This window comes from Maniola hyperantus, chromosome 19 (genome assembly GCF_902806685.2).
Source record: "Maniola hyperantus chromosome 19, iAphHyp1.2, whole genome shotgun sequence".
Taxonomy (NCBI): domain Eukaryota; kingdom Metazoa; phylum Arthropoda; class Insecta; order Lepidoptera; family Nymphalidae; genus Maniola; species Maniola hyperantus.
Window position 1 is genome coordinate 6660974 of NC_048554.1, and position 20525 is coordinate 6681498.

At 37.9% G+C, this 20525-nt stretch overlaps 2 protein-coding genes across 2 annotated transcripts; one reads left to right on the forward strand and one right to left on the reverse strand.

Annotated features, from left to right (window-relative positions):
* Positions 1-1041: 1041 nt before the first annotated feature.
* On the forward strand, positions 1042-3998 carry LOC117991130 (ankyrin repeat family A protein 2-like). The gene is made up of 5 exons (XM_034978683.2): positions 1042-1355; positions 1464-1656; positions 2331-2460; positions 2846-2993; positions 3762-3998. The coding sequence occupies exons 1-5, from the start codon at positions 1124-1126 to the stop codon at positions 3809-3811; spliced, it is 753 nt and encodes a 250-aa protein (XP_034834574.1). The 5' UTR covers positions 1042-1123; the 3' UTR covers positions 3812-3998.
* Hacl (2-hydroxyacyl-CoA lyase) lies at positions 3897-17958 on the reverse strand. Its single transcript, XM_034978677.2, has 12 exons — positions 17708-17958; positions 17483-17601; positions 15983-16124; positions 15041-15198; positions 11535-11681; positions 10997-11219; positions 10479-10639; positions 9517-9702; positions 7599-7784; positions 6920-7022; positions 6032-6164; positions 3897-5184 (listed from the first exon to the last, which is right to left on the reverse strand). The coding sequence occupies exons 1-12, from the start codon at positions 17727-17729 to the stop codon at positions 4965-4967; spliced, it is 1800 nt and encodes a 599-aa protein (XP_034834568.1). The 5' UTR covers positions 17730-17958; the 3' UTR covers positions 3897-4964.
* Positions 17959-20525: the final 2567 nt, after the last annotated feature.

Consider the following 20525-nt stretch of genomic DNA (forward strand, 5'->3'; position numbering starts at 1 on the left):
AACATATTAATGTCGGTGTCGGGATCTTTCAAAATCACAAACTCGAAGTATTAATGATACCAAACTGACCGAATCTTCCAAATTAGGGGGCGTCCATAAATTACGTGTGATGTTTAAGGGGGGGAGGGGGTCGAGACAAATCTCATCTAATCTTACGTTGGAGAGGGGGGGGTCACGGCAAATATCACGCAATTTTTTTCTGATTGAAACAAAAAAAATATACTATTTTGGTCTATTTAACCTAGATTGTACATGCTTAATATTTAATCTTAAGCGTAAGCGTAATACGATTAAGATCATTCACTAATTCGTTTGAAAGAAAATATTTTTTCATTTTACGATAAGTAACAATCCAACGCGTTTACGTAAGAAACCCACATTTTGAAAAATCTTACGTGGGGTTGAATAAAATCTTACGATAGCCCACCAGGGGGGGAGGGAGAGAAAAAAAAATTCAAAAAAACACCTCACGTAATTTATGGATGCCCCCTTATTAGAATTTTCCCCGGTCTTTTATAAGTCAGAATCCATTGCCTGGACTTATTAGTCCGATTTATCCACAAAATAACAAAAAAAAACTCTTGCATTGAATTTAATTTGTTCGATTATAAATAACAGTAAATACCTAATTACTAAGCAAAAGTCACCAATTAACACGTGAAAACAAACCAAATTAACTATAATTTCGTTTTAAAAAACAAAATACCAGAACTCTCGAATCCTATTGCAAAATACATGATTATTTACGGTAATTATAATATATTCCTAGGTGGGGGTGCTTCGAATCAGCACCAAAAATAACTTTAATTTAATATTTTAGCATTTTGACTATCGTGAGTGACAATTTTCATTATACTTATATGTCTACATGTCCATACCAGGCTTTGTTCTAGCGTTTAGTAGTCGGCTTTCATTTAATATTTATCATTTTGTATGGTACTGAGTGGGCATATCTTTTCCAGCGTACTTCTCTAATTTAGGGTAGGGCTCCTAGCTCCTACTGGTATTGACATTGATGCTTGGTTTATGGTTTAATAATTGTTTTTGTCAAATAAACGTCTAACGCGAATCAAGAACAAGAATTTCTAGTTGGATCCTAAAAATCATAAAAATTGTTCTAAATATGGAGGAAGGAATATCCGTTCTTAATGAAGGGAAAAGTATTGATATTAAACAGGAAAAGCAAGATAATCTTGATAATTTTAAATGCGAATTTGACTCTGGAAGTCAGGATAGCAGTAAAAGTGGGAGCGGAGGATACCAGCGCTGGGCGCCCAATTTAAATGGAATCCGGAAAAGCGCATTTACGCCCTACAAGTCGGTCCAGTGCACGGCTTTGACCAATTTGCAGAGAGGTGACGGTTTTATCTTAGCTAATTCGTACTTGGCGTGTTAAGGTTCATATCGATTATCCTTTGTGAAGAGTTGGATTAGTTGTGAAGAGTTCAAGGTCGCGTTTGTAGGTAATACGCAGGCGCGAGTCCCCGAGCTACCTCAGCCGGACTGTAGCTTCCACGCCAAGGCTGGCCGCGGAGAAATAACCCGTGACGACGTGAAACTGGAGCAGTATGTTGATATCACCGACGAGCACGGTCTCACGGCGCTGCACTGGGCGGCGAGCTACGGCCAGCTAAACAGCTGCCAGGATCTCGTGTGGTGAGAGGATGTTCTATTGTTCAGTTTAGTAGGTCACTGCATGTGGGTGTTTCTATTTGTGTTCTCTTATCTCTAGACTATTACAACTAGACAGTGAATGTGTAACATGTAATGCTTTTGACAGGATTATTATTGTTGTTTTTATTTTAGGTCTATTAAACACTATGTTTATGAGCTATATTGATAACAAAGACAACTGTTGTTAAATTCTCAGCAGAAATTGAAAGTTTTTCTTGGGACAAACTAATAATACTCTTATTCATTGTAACAAGAGCTAAGTAATATCTTTTGTTTCTTTTAATCTATTTAATGGCAAATCTTAGTATAAATGAATGTGTACCACAAATTCTTTTCTTGTGGGATTTCAAGCTAAGTCAGCCTTTACCCATTGTTATACAAAAGTTTCACACAAAATAAAAGCCAATAAAAGCATACTAACTACTGAAAGTGAACCAACATAAATGTATGGAGCCTGGTCATTGAACCAATTACAACTGCTATTACTAAATAATTTTTTAATACATTATCATGGCTAAAAATAAAATCCTGTGTATAGTATGCGACAGATTGAGATGCAGGGCATCCACCGCCTCTCACCCCGATTGCCATCTTGACCTATCGTTCTACAGTTCTCCTTATTGCTTTGTAGAAAATGTTGTATTGTTATTAATTAGGAGTGGTGCCAATGTCAACATGAGGGGACCCGAAGGTGAAACAGCACTACACCTTGCTGCTGCGGGCGGGCACCACGAAGTTGTCAAGTTTCTGCTGAACGAAGGAGCAGATTCTGACATACAGGATGATGTAAGAATAAAATCTTAGATACTCAAATCTATGTGGGTGCTATACTGATTACTTTATTCTTTAATTAATTCATAAGGAAATCATACTAGTTTCATGGAGTGTCTGCAAATGTGTGTTTTTGTACTTGGAAAAAAACCAAACAAATATTGTCAAAAATTGAGTGTACTAATTGCCTATAGTCTAATAATCAAGATTAACAGATATTGATTGTTGATGTTTTCACAACATTTGATTTACAACAAGATTTTCTATTGCCTCTATAGTACATTAAAAACTTGGGTATTTGAGCTGACATGACAGCAGAAAAAAGTTTACATAGTTTTGTCAGTGTTAGCCTCAAAACGTATTTCAGTTTCTGTATTAAAACTAAACATCTCTTTTTTAGTCTGGCAGTACAGCACTCATGTATGCAGCGGCAGCAGATTTCCCGTACACTTGCAATGAACTCCTCATCAGAGGAGCTGATCTGACCCTTACCAATGACTATGACCAAGACGCCTACACTCTGACCACAACCAACAACTGTAAACTGGGTAAATATTGAATTTTTAGGATTCCATACATCAAAAGGAACTCTTATAGGATCGATCACATTGTTGTCTGTGTGTCTATCGAGAAACCTATAGGGTACTCCCCGTTGACCTAAAATCATGAAATTTGGCAGGTAGGTAGGTCTTATAGCACACATAATGGAAAAAAATCCGAAAACCGTGGTTATGAACAAATAATTAGTATTTTGAACTTTAAAGGAGCTTACTATACCAAGTGGATTATCATAAGAAAGGGCTTTACCTGTACATTCTAAAACAGCTTTTTATTTATTTTTATGCATAATAGTTTTTGATATATTGTGCAAAATGTCGAAAAAATACGACTGTAGTACAGAACCCTCGGTGCGCGAATCTGACTTGCAAATTGGCCGGTTTTTTACTTTTATCCTGGCTACAATGGTATAAAGGAAACTCCCAAGAATGTCACTGTGTTGTTGAAAATGGAATTAAGATCTGATACTAGAGTTATTAACATTAACTTTTGGCAGGAATTTCGTCTGCATTATCTAGATGAACTGTGGGATGTTATAGGGATAATTTATAGCCTATAAGCTCTCAGGGATAATGTTTACTTTCTATGCTATCTATCAGTGAAAAAGAATTTTTAGAATCGGATCATTAGTTCCAACTTCCAGCGGTTACCCTCTACATACAAACTCTATAATATTAGTGTACATAGATAGCATAGATAGACCCTATAAGCAGACTTTAGTGCTAACATAATAATTAAATGTTTAATATCTTTTTCAGCTCAAACTGTGATAGAAAATTTTTTGATTGGCTGCCTCAGCAAGATATAAAAGAAATACCCCATCCATTTCAGTTGCTTTGGACAACCTACACAATGGATTCATTTGCTTACAGGAGTTAATGAAAATACAGGGATTTAGTTTATAATATAAAATATAATTGTATTTAAGTTTCAACTTTTACAAACATGTGATGTGATGTGACTCAATAGACAGACAATATATGAATGAAATCTGATTTATTCTTATTTTATTTATACACCTTTCACCATAAAACCCATTGCACTAAACCCATCATGCATGCCATATAAAAATATTTTCAATCTGATTAAAATTAAATGCATAAAAATTTTGACAGTCTTTAACAGCAATATAAAAATACAAAAATGTTTTTATATATTTACAAATCGATTCTTGTTGTTTATTTACATAATCCATAATAGTCTATCATGTTCTATATTTTTTGTACATACTTTTTTACATCATAGATACAATCATAATATACATAAAATTTGTGTTATCACTTACAATAAAATCAAAAATGCTCCAAGCATTAAGTCAATATAGTTCCATTAAGAACCGCACCCAATTTTATATTATTTATTTATTTAAACAATATGTTATGTCTTAGTATCCCATAGCAGACATTTTATAAGAATATTTTCCTGATTATTTAGCACTTTATTACGTACACAAACTTAATAATTATGATTTTGTTGTGTTAAGCTGTTTGCACAGTATGCAATACTAAGTTGCGGGCATCTTCTAGCAAGGGCCAGCGCAAATTAACGAAGCACTATACACAATAAAGCACTTGTGAAAGTTTATTTGAATAAAAAATATATCTGTTTCTATTTGGCAGATGCAAAAGATTTTAAATTGTCCATTCTCATTTTATACTTATCCAATCGAAATAAAGTATACATTGTTCGGAGACAGATCTCTATATTTTTTCTCTGTATATTTTCTAAATATGCAGGGAACATTAATTATAAACATCAGGGTGTTTCCACAGAAAGAAAAGTATCTACGCGAATAATTTTTCATTGCTGTCTCAAGCTCTAATATATACTATACTTACTTTATTTCGATCGGATTTGTAGTTATTGCACAAATCTGTAATAAGAATTGATATAATTTAAATTCCTCTGCCGTACCGTCTGCCGATTTGCGCTGGACCTAAGTTATATTTGGTTGTTTGTTACTACAGTTTAGACTCGGTGAGCCAATTGAACGCTTGGGGCTTCCTGCTGGCCTGCGGGTCGATGAGTATGTTGATGATGCTGGGGCGGTCGGTGACGCTAACAGCGTCTTTGAGCGCCGCCTCGATCTCAGGAACGGTGCGGCAAAGATGGCCGCTCGCACCGAACATTTCCATCATCTTCTCGTAGCGCACTTCCGTCGACAGAGCTGTTGGTGGTGTGCTGAAAAATAAAATAGTTTTCAAAGCCTTAAGCCTCAATAGCTCAACGGTTAAAGAAGTGGACTACAATCCAAAAGGTCGGTGGTTCAAACCTCACTCGTTGCACTATTGTCGTATTTACTCCTAGCACAAGCTTTACGCTTAACTGGAAGGGAAAGGGGAACATTAGTCACGATAAATAGGGCTGATATTCTTTAAAAAATTTGTATATATTTTATTCAATTAAACTTTTACAAGTATTTTTGAATCTGCAGATGCTCCTACCACTGCATGGTTCGGAATGCTTTTCGGAAAGTTATAAAACTCCAGCAGGCTTAGTAAGTATAAGATTCTACATCAGCTCACCAATATCGTCGAACTATTTATGATTAAAGTCATCATCATCATCAGCCTGTGGACTTCCACTGTTGGACATAGGCCTTCCCTACAGAGCGCCACCACACCCGGTTCTCAGCCTTCCTCATCCAGCCACTTCCCGCCAGCCTGTATATCGTCGGTCCATCGTACTGGAGGGCGTCCCACACTACGCTTGCTTAAACGCGGTCTCCACTCAAGGACTTTCCGGCTCCAACGGCCATCGCCTATACGACAGGCATGACCTGACCACTGCCATTTCAGCTTGCTAATAGTTTGGGCTATGTCAGTGACCCTGGTTCTCCTGCGGATCTCCTCATTTCGGATCTTATCCCTCAGGGAAACTCCTAACATAGCCCTCTCCATAGCTCGCTGAGCGACTTTGAATTTGTGAACAAGGCCGTTTGTCAGCGTCCACGTTTCAGCACCATAGGTGAGGAATTAAAGTAATATCCTTGTTTTAAAGCTTGTAGCGGACCATCAGAAACATTTACCACTGTGCAAGGTCGCCGCTAGCCTGCAGGTCCTGCATGACGTCTCTGTCGAAGCCGCCGTAGATGCCGTTGTTGTTGACGATGACGACGATCACCGGCAGCTTGTAGCGGAACATCGTCTCGATTTCCATTCCTGTGGTAGGCCAATTGATCATTGAGGACCGTTGAGTTAAACCACGGAGCAGCGGATTGTTACAACTACAAAAACGTATGCTCGGAACTAATAAACATTTATAAATACCTAAAAATATATCTATCCCTTTTACTCTAGTTGAATTATCGCAAAAGTTTTATCTCATGATAAAGATAGCAATATTAATGACAGAGTGACAGCAGTTCAGCGTCAATTAACAAAATAGGTATATTGCACGACTCTTGCTGCTGCAGTAATATGAATTTAGGTTTAATTTGAAAAAATAGCCTTAATCAGATTTGAGATAAGTATTGATTTAAAATTTATAAATTTAGAGAGTATTCCAGGAAATAGCTTCCCCTTTCGTGTTGTAAATTATTAAGTCAATAAGACGATATGGCAAGCGTAAAAATGACTGCAATATGCATGTGGAACGTTAAAGATATCGGTATGAAAAACTGGGGGACATAATATGTCCTCCAGTCTCTATCCTGTAGGTCAATTTCATAAAACTTGCATCAATCATTATTACAATCTCAATTGTTCTGATTGGCTGAATTTGTGCGATTCTTGTTGCAGCAATGCATTGTAGCCAATACCGAGCGTAAACCAATCAGAGGTGATTGCGATCGTGACATTGTAGCTGTCATTCTACAGCAATCGAGCAGCGCAGTGGATATTATGCGCAGGATAGAGACAGATGGAGAAATGGAACAGGCCCGGGCCCCACAAAGCGCCGATGATGATGAATTAACCTGAGAAGCCGAAAGCAGAATCTCCTTCGACGCAAATAACCCTCTTTTCGGGAGCGTAGTCTCGGCACCACATCGCCGCAGCTACTGCGAACCCTGGGCCAACCTGAAAAGTAAAATTGTTTTTTTCTCATCCATCAGTACCCTTATTATAAATGCTAAAGTGTGTTTGTTTGTTGGTTTGTCCTTCAATCACGTCGCAACGGAGCGGCGGATTGACGTGATTTTTTGCATGGGTATAGTCAAAGACCTGTAGAGTGACATAGGCTACTTTCAATGCCGGAAAACCAAAGAGTTCCCGCGGGATTGTTGAAAGCTAAATCCACGCGGACAAAGTCGCGGGCGACAGCTAGTACTTTATAATCGAGAAAGAGATCGCCCCCCCCCCTTTGTTCTTGTTTGAATATTCTAAGCATTTGTTCTCCAACAGCGCCCCCTGTCAATGTCATTCAAGTGCCAAGAGAGCCTTATCGCACTGTATGTTTTCCATACTATTAAAGAACCTATGTTTAAAAAAAAAACAAAATTCAATTCGAAAACATAATATAGATTCGTTGGTGCCTCAAAATGGTTAACGCCCACTGAGTTTTTTGTCTTTGCCATTTGTATGGGATTACGTAACGTAGTGAGCTCTATACTAACTTCTATCCGTGGATAGATCATAGTATGTATAGAAACTTACGCCCATAGTTCCAAACGTGCCCGCATCTAGGCGGTGTCGGGGCTTGTTGTTGAGCAGCATCCCGCGCCCGATGTCCATGGTGTTGGCGCCTTCGCTCACGATGATGGAGTCCTTCGGGATGTTGGCCTGCACCGCTTTGAACACTGCGTAGTAGTTGAGAGGCAAGGATTTGCTGCTCGCTTGTCCCTGGGAGGTTTTGAAAATACAGTTTGTTTCAAAGAAAAACCGTTGACCTTGTATAGTACGAGCAAAACAAATAGTTCTGCGACTGTAAAAAGAGTAGTTTTCGGTCGGTTATGACAACTTTCCAATATGAACATTTACCAGTAGGTATGTCCATTCCCAGTATGACCACTTTAAATTTTCAAAACAAAATGAATTTTAATGACTTTGTAAATTATTTCATTCTGCTTAATGCTTTTCAGCTTTTTAGAGGGCATCAAAGAATTTTTAATAAGGTAATATAGTTTTTTTAAATTCAGATACAAGTTAACCCTTGACTGCAATCTCACATGGTGGTAAGTGACGATGAAGTCTAAGATGGAAGCAGGCTAACCTGGAAGGGGTATGGCAATTTTTATTAAACCTATGCCCCTTTGGTTTCTACACGGCCATTTACAATAAACCTATGATATCAGAAAAACTCTGAAAGTTTCTCTGCGTATTATCCTCAACACTGGGAGGAACATTTGTTTAGATGTTTGCTTGGATCATGGTGGCTTTGGGAGATAACAGGTAATAAAGGTTTTAAAAATCGTACGTCAAAGTATAAAGTCCAATTTTGATATATTTCTTCAGCATAGTATTAGAAATCACGTTATGCACCGCCAGACACTTAGTATTTTGGGAACCCCCTGCCAGACAACTTTAAAGATTAATAAATTTATAACATCCTCGACAAAGGGCTTGACGTCAGAATGTATGGCCACTTCGAATATCTACACTAATATTATAAAGAGGAAAACTTTGTTTGTTTGTTTGTTTGTTTGTTTGTTTGTTTGTTTGTTTGTACTGAATAGGCTCAAAAACTACTGGACCGATTTTAAAAATTCTTTCACCATTCGAAAGCTACATTATCCACGAGTAACATAGGCTATATTTTATTTTGGAAAAAAATAGGGTTCCGTAAGATATTTGGGTTTTTCGGACACAAGGTGTAAAAAATCAACCAGAAAAGTTACTTATTTTGCGTACGCTGCCTAAACTATAAAAGATAGAACCATAAAATGTTCTAATTAATTGTAGATCTTATAAATATCTACAAAAAAGTCCGCGACACACTATACCCATCTATGTCGAGTGAGGCACAGCAACCATTTTTTTATTTAAAAATCTTGAATTTTTTTTGGACTACATTTAAACGCGTTTATTTTACTCATGCTATTAATCCTTATCAAAATAAATGATTTCATCACTAAGAACAGTTTATGGAGATAATATTTGGTCTTTGAATGATTAAAATTGGACGTTTGGTTTTGAAGTTATGGCGAAATTAAAATATTACGATTTCTGCTGCACGGCCCGTTGTATTATATAAAGAGGTAATGTCGTTAAGTTTGTTTGTAGGGGGTAATCTTTAGAACTACTGAACCGATTTTAAAAATTCTTTCACCAGTAGAAAGCTACATTATTCCTGAGTGACATAGGCTATACGGGATCTTTAAAAACCTAAATCTACGCGGGCGAAGCCGCGGGGATCAGCTAGTGTACTCATATAAACATCAGTAAAGGACTTACTTCAACAAACTGTGTGTTTTTCTTCTGTTTCTCTCTCAGCCCCTGCCACCAGTCACTCGTTGGTGGCAGAGAGAGCTTCCTGTCTCTCAGCTCGAGTGTGAGAGCCTCGACGAAGGGCTTGACGTCAGAATGTACGGCCACTTCGGATTTGTACTCATATAAACATCAGTATAGGACTTACTTCAACAAACTGTGTGTTTTTCTTCTGTTTCTCTCTCAGCCCCTGCCACCAGTCACTCGTTGGTGGCAGAGAGAACTTCCTGTCTCTCAGCTTGAGTGTGAGAGCCTCGACGAAGGGCTTGATGTCGGAATGTACGGCCACTTCGGATTTCACGCTATTGTGGAATTCCTCGGGGGATATGTCCACCTAAATAAAAACAATAATAACATATTTTCAAAAAGAAAAAATTGGTTTTGGAAACCAAAAAAATGTGAAGTAAATAATTATTAGCTGAGGCTTTTAACTGAAATATAGTACTGAGTATAACATGAGAATCTCTAGAAAAGATCAGTTAAGAGTCAGTGAAGAGTTATACATAGTACGCGACAGATCGAGATGACAATCGGGGTCCCACCCCGCACACCCACACAGCACCCGCGCTGACCCGGTGCGGGCGTGCGCGTGCGCTGTGCAGGGCGCCCCCCCGCCTCATACCCCGATTGCCTCCTCGACCTGTCGCGTACTATACATGCTGTAAACAAATGTTCTGGGAAAAAAGTTGTAAAACATATTATGTTTCTCTATTTTTCTTATGATGATAATTTTGTGGTTTGCACAATTTTAATCAAAATCAAATCACTTACTCAAATCATAATAGCTCTATCTGTATGCCAAATTTCAGCCCGATCCGTCTAGTAGTTTGAGCTGTGCGTTGATAGATCAGTCAGTCGGTCGCCTTTTCCTTTTATATATTACTAGATGATGCCCGCGACTTCGTCCGCGTGGATTTAGGTTTTTAAAAATCCCGTGGGAACTCATCAATTTTCCGGGATAAAAAGTAGCCTATGTCCTTCCCCGGGATGTAAGCTAACTCTGTACCAAATTTCATCAAAATCGGTTAAACTGTTGGGCCGTGAAAAGCTAGCAGACAGACAGACAGACACAATTTCGCATTTATAATATTAGTATGGATTTAGATGTACCTGTATGATTTTAGCGCCAGGCGCATATCGCGGCGCCTGGCCGAAGTGCAGCATCCAGTTGAGCCGCGCGCCGAGTAACAAGATCACGTCCGCTTTGAGCAGGGCCTGCGTGCGCGCCGTCGACACGCAGTACTGAGACTCGTCCGGAACCACGCCTTTGCCTATCACGTGTGAATTGGGTATTTGACTCCAATTATTTTATGACTTTATTATAAACTAGGATAAAAATAATGACGTAAACTGAAAAAACTAATTAAATCAATCAAAATATAATTAAAAAGTTATAAGCATTTAAAGGCCAACCGCAACTTTCTTCAGTACCCAGCAAACAACTTGGACCTAAAGCAGTGTAGTGAGAGAAAGTTGGCGAATCCGGGAAGCGAAAGTCGACGTATCAACCAATCACGTGCACTCGCTATTCGCCAGCCAATCGCGTCGTTGGGATCTTTTCAGTCTGAGAGGAGACCTGTGATCAGTAGTGGCCCGGCGATAATTTTATCATGATGTCGATGACTTACCCATGGGAGTCGGCAAGAAAGGCACTTTAGTAGCTTCCACCAGCTTGCATAAAGCGTCTTCAGCCCGGCCGTAAGCTGCTCCCTTCCCCACTATGATGAGAGGACGCTGTGCTTTAGCGAGCAAGTCTGCCGCTTGCTCCACTAGCTCTGGGTTCGGGTGAGCAAGTTTAACTGTACCAGCCGCGTAATAGTCCATAGGCACTTTGTCCTCCTCTACTTCAGCCTGCAAATGTATCAGGAGTTAGGACCAATGACATTACAACAATAGACAAGTTACGTTCATACATATTACATGGCGTATGTAATTCACGCTCAGTGACGTGTATGAAGACACAAAACGCATAAGAGTAGAAGAGCTAGAACTAGTGTGAGAGAACTCTCTGTTTGATCTTGAATCTAATATGTCAAATATTAGGCTATGTTGACCGAAAATCAAAGAATAGTAGCGCTGGGCTACCTAGTGTCAAATGTACTAACATTTGACGTCGAAGCCTCGGCGTTTTGTTAGAAGTTCACCAGGTGACAGAAGAAGGCTTACCGTCAGCAGAGTGGCGGGCATGTCGAGGTAGGAGACGCCGGGGCGGCCGGCGCAGGCGTAGCGCACCGCCTTCTCCACGTGCAGCGGCACGAGGCGCGGCGACGGCGGCCGTGCTGCGTACTTGCTGTACATGCGACTCGACTCCACCTGCCATACACCAGGTGACACATTTGAAGGCGTGGAAAGATCATAGTTAGTCCTAATTAGATAGTTTATAGAGAATTAACCCAAAACTGACTTATTTTATACATCACTAGCGACCCGCCCCGGCTTCGCATGGGGTGCAACGTAGATACTAATGTGGTGTCAGATATCTACACGTGTGGTGCCAGTGAGGAGATTACAGGCGCCGCGGCACCGCCGCGCATCATTTAATTTAGAATAATATCTCGTAAGATATTATTCTAAATTAAATGATGTGAAGGGCAATTTTGGTCTAAATTGAATATTACAGATGATTAACTATTTTATTTTGAAAAGAATCAATAGTATGTCAGTAAAAACACCCTCGAAAGAAGGCTGTTTCAGATCATATTTGAAAATCATAAAATCGAGTATTGTGAGCCAACCTTCAAAGATACATGTATGCAATCACGGACTTTTTTGTAGAACTTTGTAAGAGAAACAATTTCACCATACATTGTTTTCGTGTAACTTTGACCATTTATGCAGCGCACGCCTCGGAAACTCAAATGAGAGGATTTTTTCCGACTTAGTTCACATTATTTCAATTTCCGTAGGGATCTCTAATTTTTGAGAATTAAACTATACCTATAAACCTTCCTCTTGAATCACTCTATCTATTGGTGAAAACCGCAATAAAATCCGTTGCGTAGTTTAAAAGATCTACGCGTTCATACATACAGACAGAGCGGGAAGCGACTTCATTTTATACTATGTAGATTGCAGAGATACATGTAGGTTCTTAGTAAGAAGAACTTCTTACCGACCTTATTATTTATTTGTCGGCAATAGAAATAAACGCTCTATGGAAATTTCAAACTCTCTACCTATTACGTTTCAAGAGATACAGCTAACTGACAGACAGATGGACAGACGGACGAATAGCGGAGGCTTAGTAATATAGGGTCCGCTTGGAACCCTTTGGGTATGGATCCCTAAAAAACGTTTTCGCTTGGAACTAATTAACATTTCTAAACAAACCCAATAATCACATTATACTTTATTCTGAGATATATAAGAGCGTACTTTGACTTTGGCTGGACTTAAGACACTGTTAAAACGAGACAGCTTTATATCGCTGGCATAAATCCGTCTCGTTTTAACTGAAAATTAAGTCTAAGCAAAGTCAAAGTATGATAAAGGTGAAAGTTTGTAAGTGTGTGTAGATTTGTTACTCTTTAACTTAAAAACTACTGAATGGATTTAAATAAAATTTGGAATGGAGATAGATTATAAACATAGGCGACTTTTTATCCCATAAAAATCCATCGTCCCCGCGCGATTAAAAAAAAACGAAATTCAGGTCGATGACCTAGCTACTCATATCCCCATATTATAAATACGAAACTGTGTTTGTTTGTTGGTTTGTCGCGGGAATAAGCTGGTAAAATAATTATATTATAATTATCTGTCTTTTAACAGTGCCCTTACTAGCTAAGGTCAATAATATATGTAGTTACCTTTATCATAATAAAGATAGCGATATAGATAACAAGATTAGCTCCAGTGCCAATTTAACGGGTCGATACAGATAGATCATCATCATCATCAACCGACAGACGGCCAGTGCTGGACGTAGATCTCTTGTAGGGTCTTCCACACGCCAAAGTCCTGCGCCGCCTGAATGATTTAGTGCATAAAAAATATACGTACGCTTGACATTTTGTATGCGATTTTGTATGAATACGAATGACTGAACAAACACACCCCTGTGGATAAAATTGACAATACAATGACTTGGACATGTGCATTGCATAGATGGCACAAATACCTCGAGAAATCCCTGGATGGTAAAGCCGGAAGTGGAAGGTCAGAGAGGCATTTGGAAATGAAATTAGATGTCTTTTTTTTTTTTTAATCGGTCAGATGCGAGTCGGACTCGCACAGGGTTCCATAAGATTAAGTGTTATATTTTCTTGTACGATGGTATATTTTCGTGGCGGCAATTTTAATTTTTTTAGTATTTAGGTGCAATAGAAATACACATTCTGTGAAAATTTCAGGTCTCTACCTATTATGGTTCACGAGATACCTACAGCCCGCTGATAGACGAACGGACAGACAGCGGAGTCTTAGTAATAGGATCTCTTTGGTCTCTAATTCATTGGTTTATGATAACTTTGATATCACTTTAATCTGATGTTAGTCGTTTAGCATGTGGACTTATCATAATATCTAGGTAATTATAATATTATTAATTGACATAGTGAAAACTAAATCGAGGAGGCCACCCACTGGTTCGGTATTTAGTCTTGACTAGCTTATGCTCGCGACTTCGTATGCGTGGACTACACAAATTTTAAACCCCTATTTCACCCTCTTAGGGGTTGAATTTACAAAAATCCTTTCTTAGCGGATGCCTACGTCATGATAGCAATCTGCATGCCAAATTACAGCCCGATCCGTCTAGTAGTTTGAGCTGTGCGTTGATCGATCAGTCAGTCAGTCACCTTTTCCTTTTATATATTTAGACTAGCTTATGCCCGCGACTTCGTCCGCGTGGACTTCACAAATTTTAAACCCCTATGAGGTTTTAACATAATATGAACTTAATAAAATATATCATACTGCTAATTGCAAAAATATAAACTACAAAACTTCTTTATAGACACTTCAAACTGACAGACTTTCATACAAACTTCAAACCCCTATTTTACCCCTTCAGGGTTGCATTTTGAAGAATCCATTCTTAGCGGACGCCTACGTTATAATAGCTATCTGCATTCCGAATTTCAGCGCGATCTGTCCAGTAGTTTGAGCTGTGCGTTGATAGATCAGTCAGTCAGTCAGTCACCTTTTCCTTTTATATATATATAGATTTTTATACCAATGTCAACCTAATATGTTACAATTTATAAAGCTTAGTCCAAGATGTTTTAAAAAAGGCTACCAAGCTTGGTTTCCCTAAGGTTTTCGCTATAACCTTAATATACACTATACAGATAGCTAAATATTTTATACTAGATGACGTCCGCGTGGACTTAGGTTTTTGAAAATCCCGTAGGCACTCTTTGATTTTCCGGGATAGCAAGTAGCCTATGTCCTTCCCCAGAATGCAAGCTATCTCTGTACCAAATTTCATCAAAATCGGCTGAATGGATGGGCCGTGTTTTCGTACCATAACCGATTACCGCTAGCAGACTGACAGACAGACACACTTTCGCATTTATAATATTAGTATGGATGAGTGTTCGATTTTGTCGCACAAAGAAAGGACATAGTTACCTACCTTGGCCGAAACCCCTTTGTCACCATTTTTTTCCTTTAAAAATAACTAAGTTAAACACCAGCCAGAAGAAGAACAAAAAAAAAAAGTTAAACACCTGTAACCACTCCTGGAAGCCACCGATACCCTCATGGTCTTCGGGACAGGAGCCTGCAATAACTAAGAGTGGCCAGCAATTCACTTGTGCATTCGCCATGCCTCCTATACAATGAAGAAGACCTGGTCCTGATACAACCAGACACACTCCTGGTTTGCCTGCAAGGTAAAGTAAAACTAGTATGTACCTATATCATTTTTTTTATTTGAAAAATAATATTTGCTAGAATACTAATAGTCTTTGCTACTATTTAGGGGGTCCAGGTTGACTGTATGCACCTTTTCTTAGTTGTGCATTTTAAGCCTCAATAGCTCAACTGGTAAAGGAGTAGACTGAAACCGAAAGGTCGACGGTTCAAACCCCGCCCGTTGCACTATTGTCGTACCTACTCCTAGCACAAGCTTGATGCTTAGTTGGAGAGAAAAGGGGAATATTAGTCATTTAACATGGCTAATATTCTTTTTAAAAAAGTAAAAAAAAAAAAAAAAAAAAAAAAAAGCAATTTTAATATCATTTGCTTTAACAGTGAAGAAAAACATAGTGGGGAAATCTGCATACCTGAGATTTCTCCATAATGTTCTCAGTGATGTGTGAAGTCTGTCAATCCATACTTGGCCAGCATGATGGAATATGGCATAAACCCCTAGCATCCTGAGAGGAGGCTCGTACTCAGTAGTGAGCCAGCGATGGGTTGAGATCACTACCCATATTATAAATGGGAAAGTATGTTTGTTTGTTCGTTTATTCGTTTGTCCTTTAATCACGTCGCAACAGGACAACAAATCGACGTGTTTTTGTTTTTTCATGGGTATAGGTAAAGACCTGGGAGTGTGAAATAAGTTACCTTTTATCGTGGAAAATCAAAGAGTTCCCACTGGATTTTTAAAAACCTAAATCCACGCGGACGAAGTCGCGGGCATCAGCTAGTGATGATATAAATACCTGTTAAATATCCAATGGCTTGAGCTGCATAGCATGCTGCTTGCTCGTTGCGCATGCCAATATACTTGAGTCCTGCGGCTTGCAATGCCAGTGAGGTTTCAATAACAGGAATACCAACAATGCCAAATACATATTCAACACCCTGCAACATTGAAATACATATTTCCTAGGAAAACCTTGGAAAAGCTATGAACAGCATTTTTTTTTAAATGTATACACAACAAACATTATTTCACAGTTTTACAACATATTACAATGTAGGTAACTGGTACATACCACAATTAATTTGAGGGTTTTAGTTGTTTGGAAAGAGGGTTGTTCACTACTGCCCATGACAGCTCGAACTTCATCCTCTTGTTGTCTGGGTTGGAATATCGACAAATAAAACCATCAAAATAATTGTGGTATGTATCTACATAGAAACATTATTTAATTGTAGACTTTATGTAAGCTTGCCATTTAATTTAGTTTATTTTAATTGACTATAATGTATTACTGATGATATTATTTATTATCAGTAGGTACCCTTATTATAAATGCGAAAGTGTGTTTGATTGTTGGTTTATTGGTTTATTGGTTTGTCCTTCAATCACGTCGCAACGGAGCAACGGATCGACTTGATTTTTTGCATGGGTGTAGTTTAAGACCTGGAAAGGGACATTGGCTACTTTTTATCCCTGAAAATCAAAGAGTTCCCACAGGATTTATAAAAACCTAAATCCACACGTACGAAGTCGCGGGCATCAGCTAGTTTAATATACATTAACTAGTAGATTGCTGTAACTGGTCTGTGTGGATTTAGGTTTTTCAAAAATCGTGTAGGAACTCATTTTCTGAGATAAAAAGAGCCTCTGGGATGCAAGCTATATTTGAAGTAAACAGATGATGCATGGAACTACTTCTTCCACATGGATTTAGGTACTAAGAATCCTGTAGGAACTCTTTAATTTTCCAGGATAAGCCGTCCCCCGAGATGCCAGCTCAGTACCAAAATTCATCAAACTCAGTTGAACAGATGGGCAGAGAAAACGGAACAGACAGTCAGACACACTTTCGAATTTATAATATTAGTAAGGATTAATAACAATAAATAATATTAGTAGTAGTAGTAGTAGTACATTCAAGAAAACAGAAGCAACTGTTTAAGTACTATTTACGGTAGGTATACTTCATAAGAAAAATTTCATTGCATGTTGGGCAGGCAGGAAGGCAGATAAAATTTATTTCATAAGGTTATCAGAGTAGATAATATTTAGGTAAGTATCAAAGTGGGTACTAAGTATATTATACAAAATAAGTAGGTATATCCAAAATATATAGATTTGTTTAACATTAGTAACTTTTTTTAGTAACCTAACTAACTTCATTGCATACATTGGATTATTTTCACAATAATTATTTGGTAGGTATTTCTGAAGATAATTTCGAACACTCAGTACTTTCTTAATTTTCCATAAATTGACCCCCCACCAAACTTACAGGAAAGGTTTATGCACATACCTGTTTTTTTAAGCTTTCAGCCAGTATATTGTTACCATCGATAGCCATAGCTTGGTTAAATTTCGGTGTTATGTGTAAATTTCTTCGTAACAAAGTTGGTGACAGTCGTGCAAATCGTCCTAATAACATATTGAAAGCAATTAGTGTCTTATCCTATTAGAACTATCAGAAGATTACAGTGAAATCATAAAATGATTCCCCCTTCTCTACGAAACTATTACTTACTGCGAGCGATTGGAGCGTTCATAAAAATTGCCGCAAAAAAAACCCTGTTTATCTTGATAAGAACCCTAAAGTTTTCAGGTAAGCGAATGCGTATTTGTTAACCAATTTTCATCAGTGTACTCTATAAAAAGCGACAAGGAAAAGGCATACATTTTTTATATGAAATACCTAAAGTAATTATCACATAATTAGGTAATTATTAATCAACAATCAAGATTGTATATAAATTTTTAATTTGATAACAGGTAATTCATAATATAATTCAATAATCAATTTCATTTGACATTTGGACATGTATTTTGTGATTGCGAATTATTGGTCAATCTGGGTCAATCCTTCGATACCTACTTGCTCACTATTGGCTATAATGCATTGTTGCAACAAGAATACCATAAATTAAGCCAATCACAACAATTGAGATTGAGATTGTAATAATAATTGGTACAAAAGCTTTTCATCATCTTTTCATCATACGACCATAAACTTAGATGAATGATTACCATAAACCTATTATCTATCTCTATGTACCTAATCGACAGATCTGTGACCTAATCCATAATCTAAATTCGTAGAAACGCATAGTCATAATAAGAAACGGGTAACATTGGAATAACAGCGTTATAACAGTCACAGTTTTCTCGGAGGCTTTTGTGCAATTATTCACAAAAGAACGTAAATACAAATAGGCGTAGATTTCTTAGTACTTAACCTTGCGAACGGAACATTTTTTAATAAGTTAAATATGGTTTTTTTCCTATTTTCATTCCATTACATCAGCCTGTATGCGTCCACTGTTGGACATGGACAACGGATATAGCCCATTCCAAGAGCGCGCCACAAAACACATAATCAACTAATAAGTAATAACTATAGTTAATAACTACTTTCAATATCTACATCCAATAAAATACAATTTTACAACACAAAAATATTGCTATTTTATTTCAGAGTCATTACAATATATCTAAGTTCTAACAGAAAACCCTCCGTCCATGGACGGTAGTCGCGGCCATCAGCTTAGTAAAAAAGTGTAAAAAGCAGAATTTTAACCATACACCATACTTACGTAACATAAACATAATGAATTCTTACATTGTCACATTCCTTCCTTATAGTTATTAGTAGGTAGGTACAAAATGGTATAATATTATTGTAAATTGGACATTTGAAAAGAGCAACCGCTAAGGTTCTTGCCGGTTCTTCTCGATAGGAATGGCATTCCGAACCAGTACCTAGTTAATTTTTTTGACGATTCAAAAGCACTTGTATAAGTTTATTTGAATGAAAATGTATTCTATTCTTATTGAAACTTATATTAAGTATTAATATAGTCATATGCCCGCGACTTCGTTCAGGTTTTTAAAAATCTACTTTTTTAATAAAAAGTAACCTGTGTGCGGGCTGCGACTGAGTCGGACTGCCCGAGCAACATGGCTGCGAGTTGCGACTATTCAAGATAGATATAGATAGAAAGATAGATGCGTAGACGGTAGATTCGTCATTCGCGCACTCTGTGCCAAAAGTCTGAATCGCTTCAGCGGCTAAGCCATGGTTAAGCCTTGGTTAACGTAACTGACAGACAGACACACTTTCGCAACAATTATAATTTAATAATAGTATGGGTTCATAATTCAACCTACCTAGAAGTAAGTACATTTATTTAATCTCAAACAAAATTGCTGAATACGTAGATAATTCATGATCATCATCATCAATCCATCCAAACCGACCTCTACTGAGCACAGGTCTCCTCTCAGAAGGAGAATGGTTTAGGCCTTAGTCCACCACGCTGGTCAAGTACAGATTGATAGACTTCACACACCTTTGAGAACGTCATTATGGAGAACTCTAAAACATGCAGGTTTCCTCATTATATTTTCGTTCACTGTGATATTTAATTATTATTTAAAACGCACATCACTCCGAAAGTTAGTGACGTGTGCCCACAACAAACTCCACACAATAATGGTCACCATGAAAATCTAAATATATCTAAATATATAAAAGGAAAACGTGACTGACTGACTGACTGACTGATCTATCAACGCACAGCACAAACTACTGGACGGATCCGGCTGAAATTTGGCATGCAGATAGCTATTATGACGTAGGCATCCGCTAAGAAAGGATTTTTGAAAATTCAACCCCTAAGGGGGTGAAAAAGGGGGAAGAAATTTGTGTAGTTCACGCGGTCGAAGTCGCGAGCATAAGCTAGTTAAAAAATAAATAAAAAGTGTAAACTCGCATGCGAGTCCGACTCCCACTTGAGTGGTTTTAATAATAATAAATAATATTACTAACCCAAGTATATTAATAATAACAATTTTTAATTTATATTAAACTAGCTGACCCGTCCCGCCCCGGCTTCACTCGAGTATAATTTTCGAAAATCGGCGAGGGGGCAAAATTTTCAAATCCTGAAAGATCTGAAACACGTATCTATAACCTTTCGTTTTCGGCCGAAAGTCCAAATACCAATTTTCATGAATATTAGTGCAAAAATTACAGGAGTTTTATATAAAAGTTCATCCCCTATTTAATCCCCTGGGTAGAATTTCCAAAATTCGTGAAACTCGTAAGAATCATTTTAATCGACAGCTTGAATAGGTACCAATTAACGTGGACATAACTCGAAAAATGACGGACTTTCACACAAATTTTCATCCTCCATTTTAACTCCCTTTGGGATTATCTTACAATCCTTTCTAGCCTAGTTAGAACCTACGTTGAAAAATATATCTACTGCCAAAATTTCAAGTTTCTAACACCAGCGCGTTTAGACTCCCTGGAGTAAATATCAATACTTACATACTTACCT

What these genes read in the sequence shown, in the direction of transcription:
- Hacl (XM_034978677.2), bottom strand. Translation starts at nt 17,729, where the DNA reads ATGAACGCTCCAATCGCTCGCA. An exon ending in GAACGCTCCAATCGCTCGCA is followed by an intron (nt 17,602 to 17,707) that starts GTAAGTAATAGT and finishes ATATGTTATTAG; the next exon opens with GACGATTTGCACGACTGTCA. An exon ending in AGCCATTGGATATTTAACAG is followed by an intron (nt 15,199 to 15,982) that starts GTATTTATATCA and finishes TTTACCTTGCAG; the next exon opens with GCAAACCAGGAGTGTGTCTG.
- LOC117991130 (XM_034978683.2), top strand. Translation starts at nt 1,124, where the DNA reads ATGGAGGAAGGAATATCCGTTCTTAATGAAGGGAAAAGTATTGATATT. An exon ending in AGCTGCCAGGATCTCGTGTG is followed by an intron (nt 1,657 to 2,330) that starts GTGAGAGGATGT and finishes GTTATTAATTAG; the next exon opens with GAGTGGTGCCAATGTCAACA. An exon ending in AACCAACAACTGTAAACTGG is followed by an intron (nt 2,994 to 3,761) that starts GTAAATATTGAA and finishes TATCTTTTTCAG; the next exon opens with CTCAAACTGTGATAGAAAAT.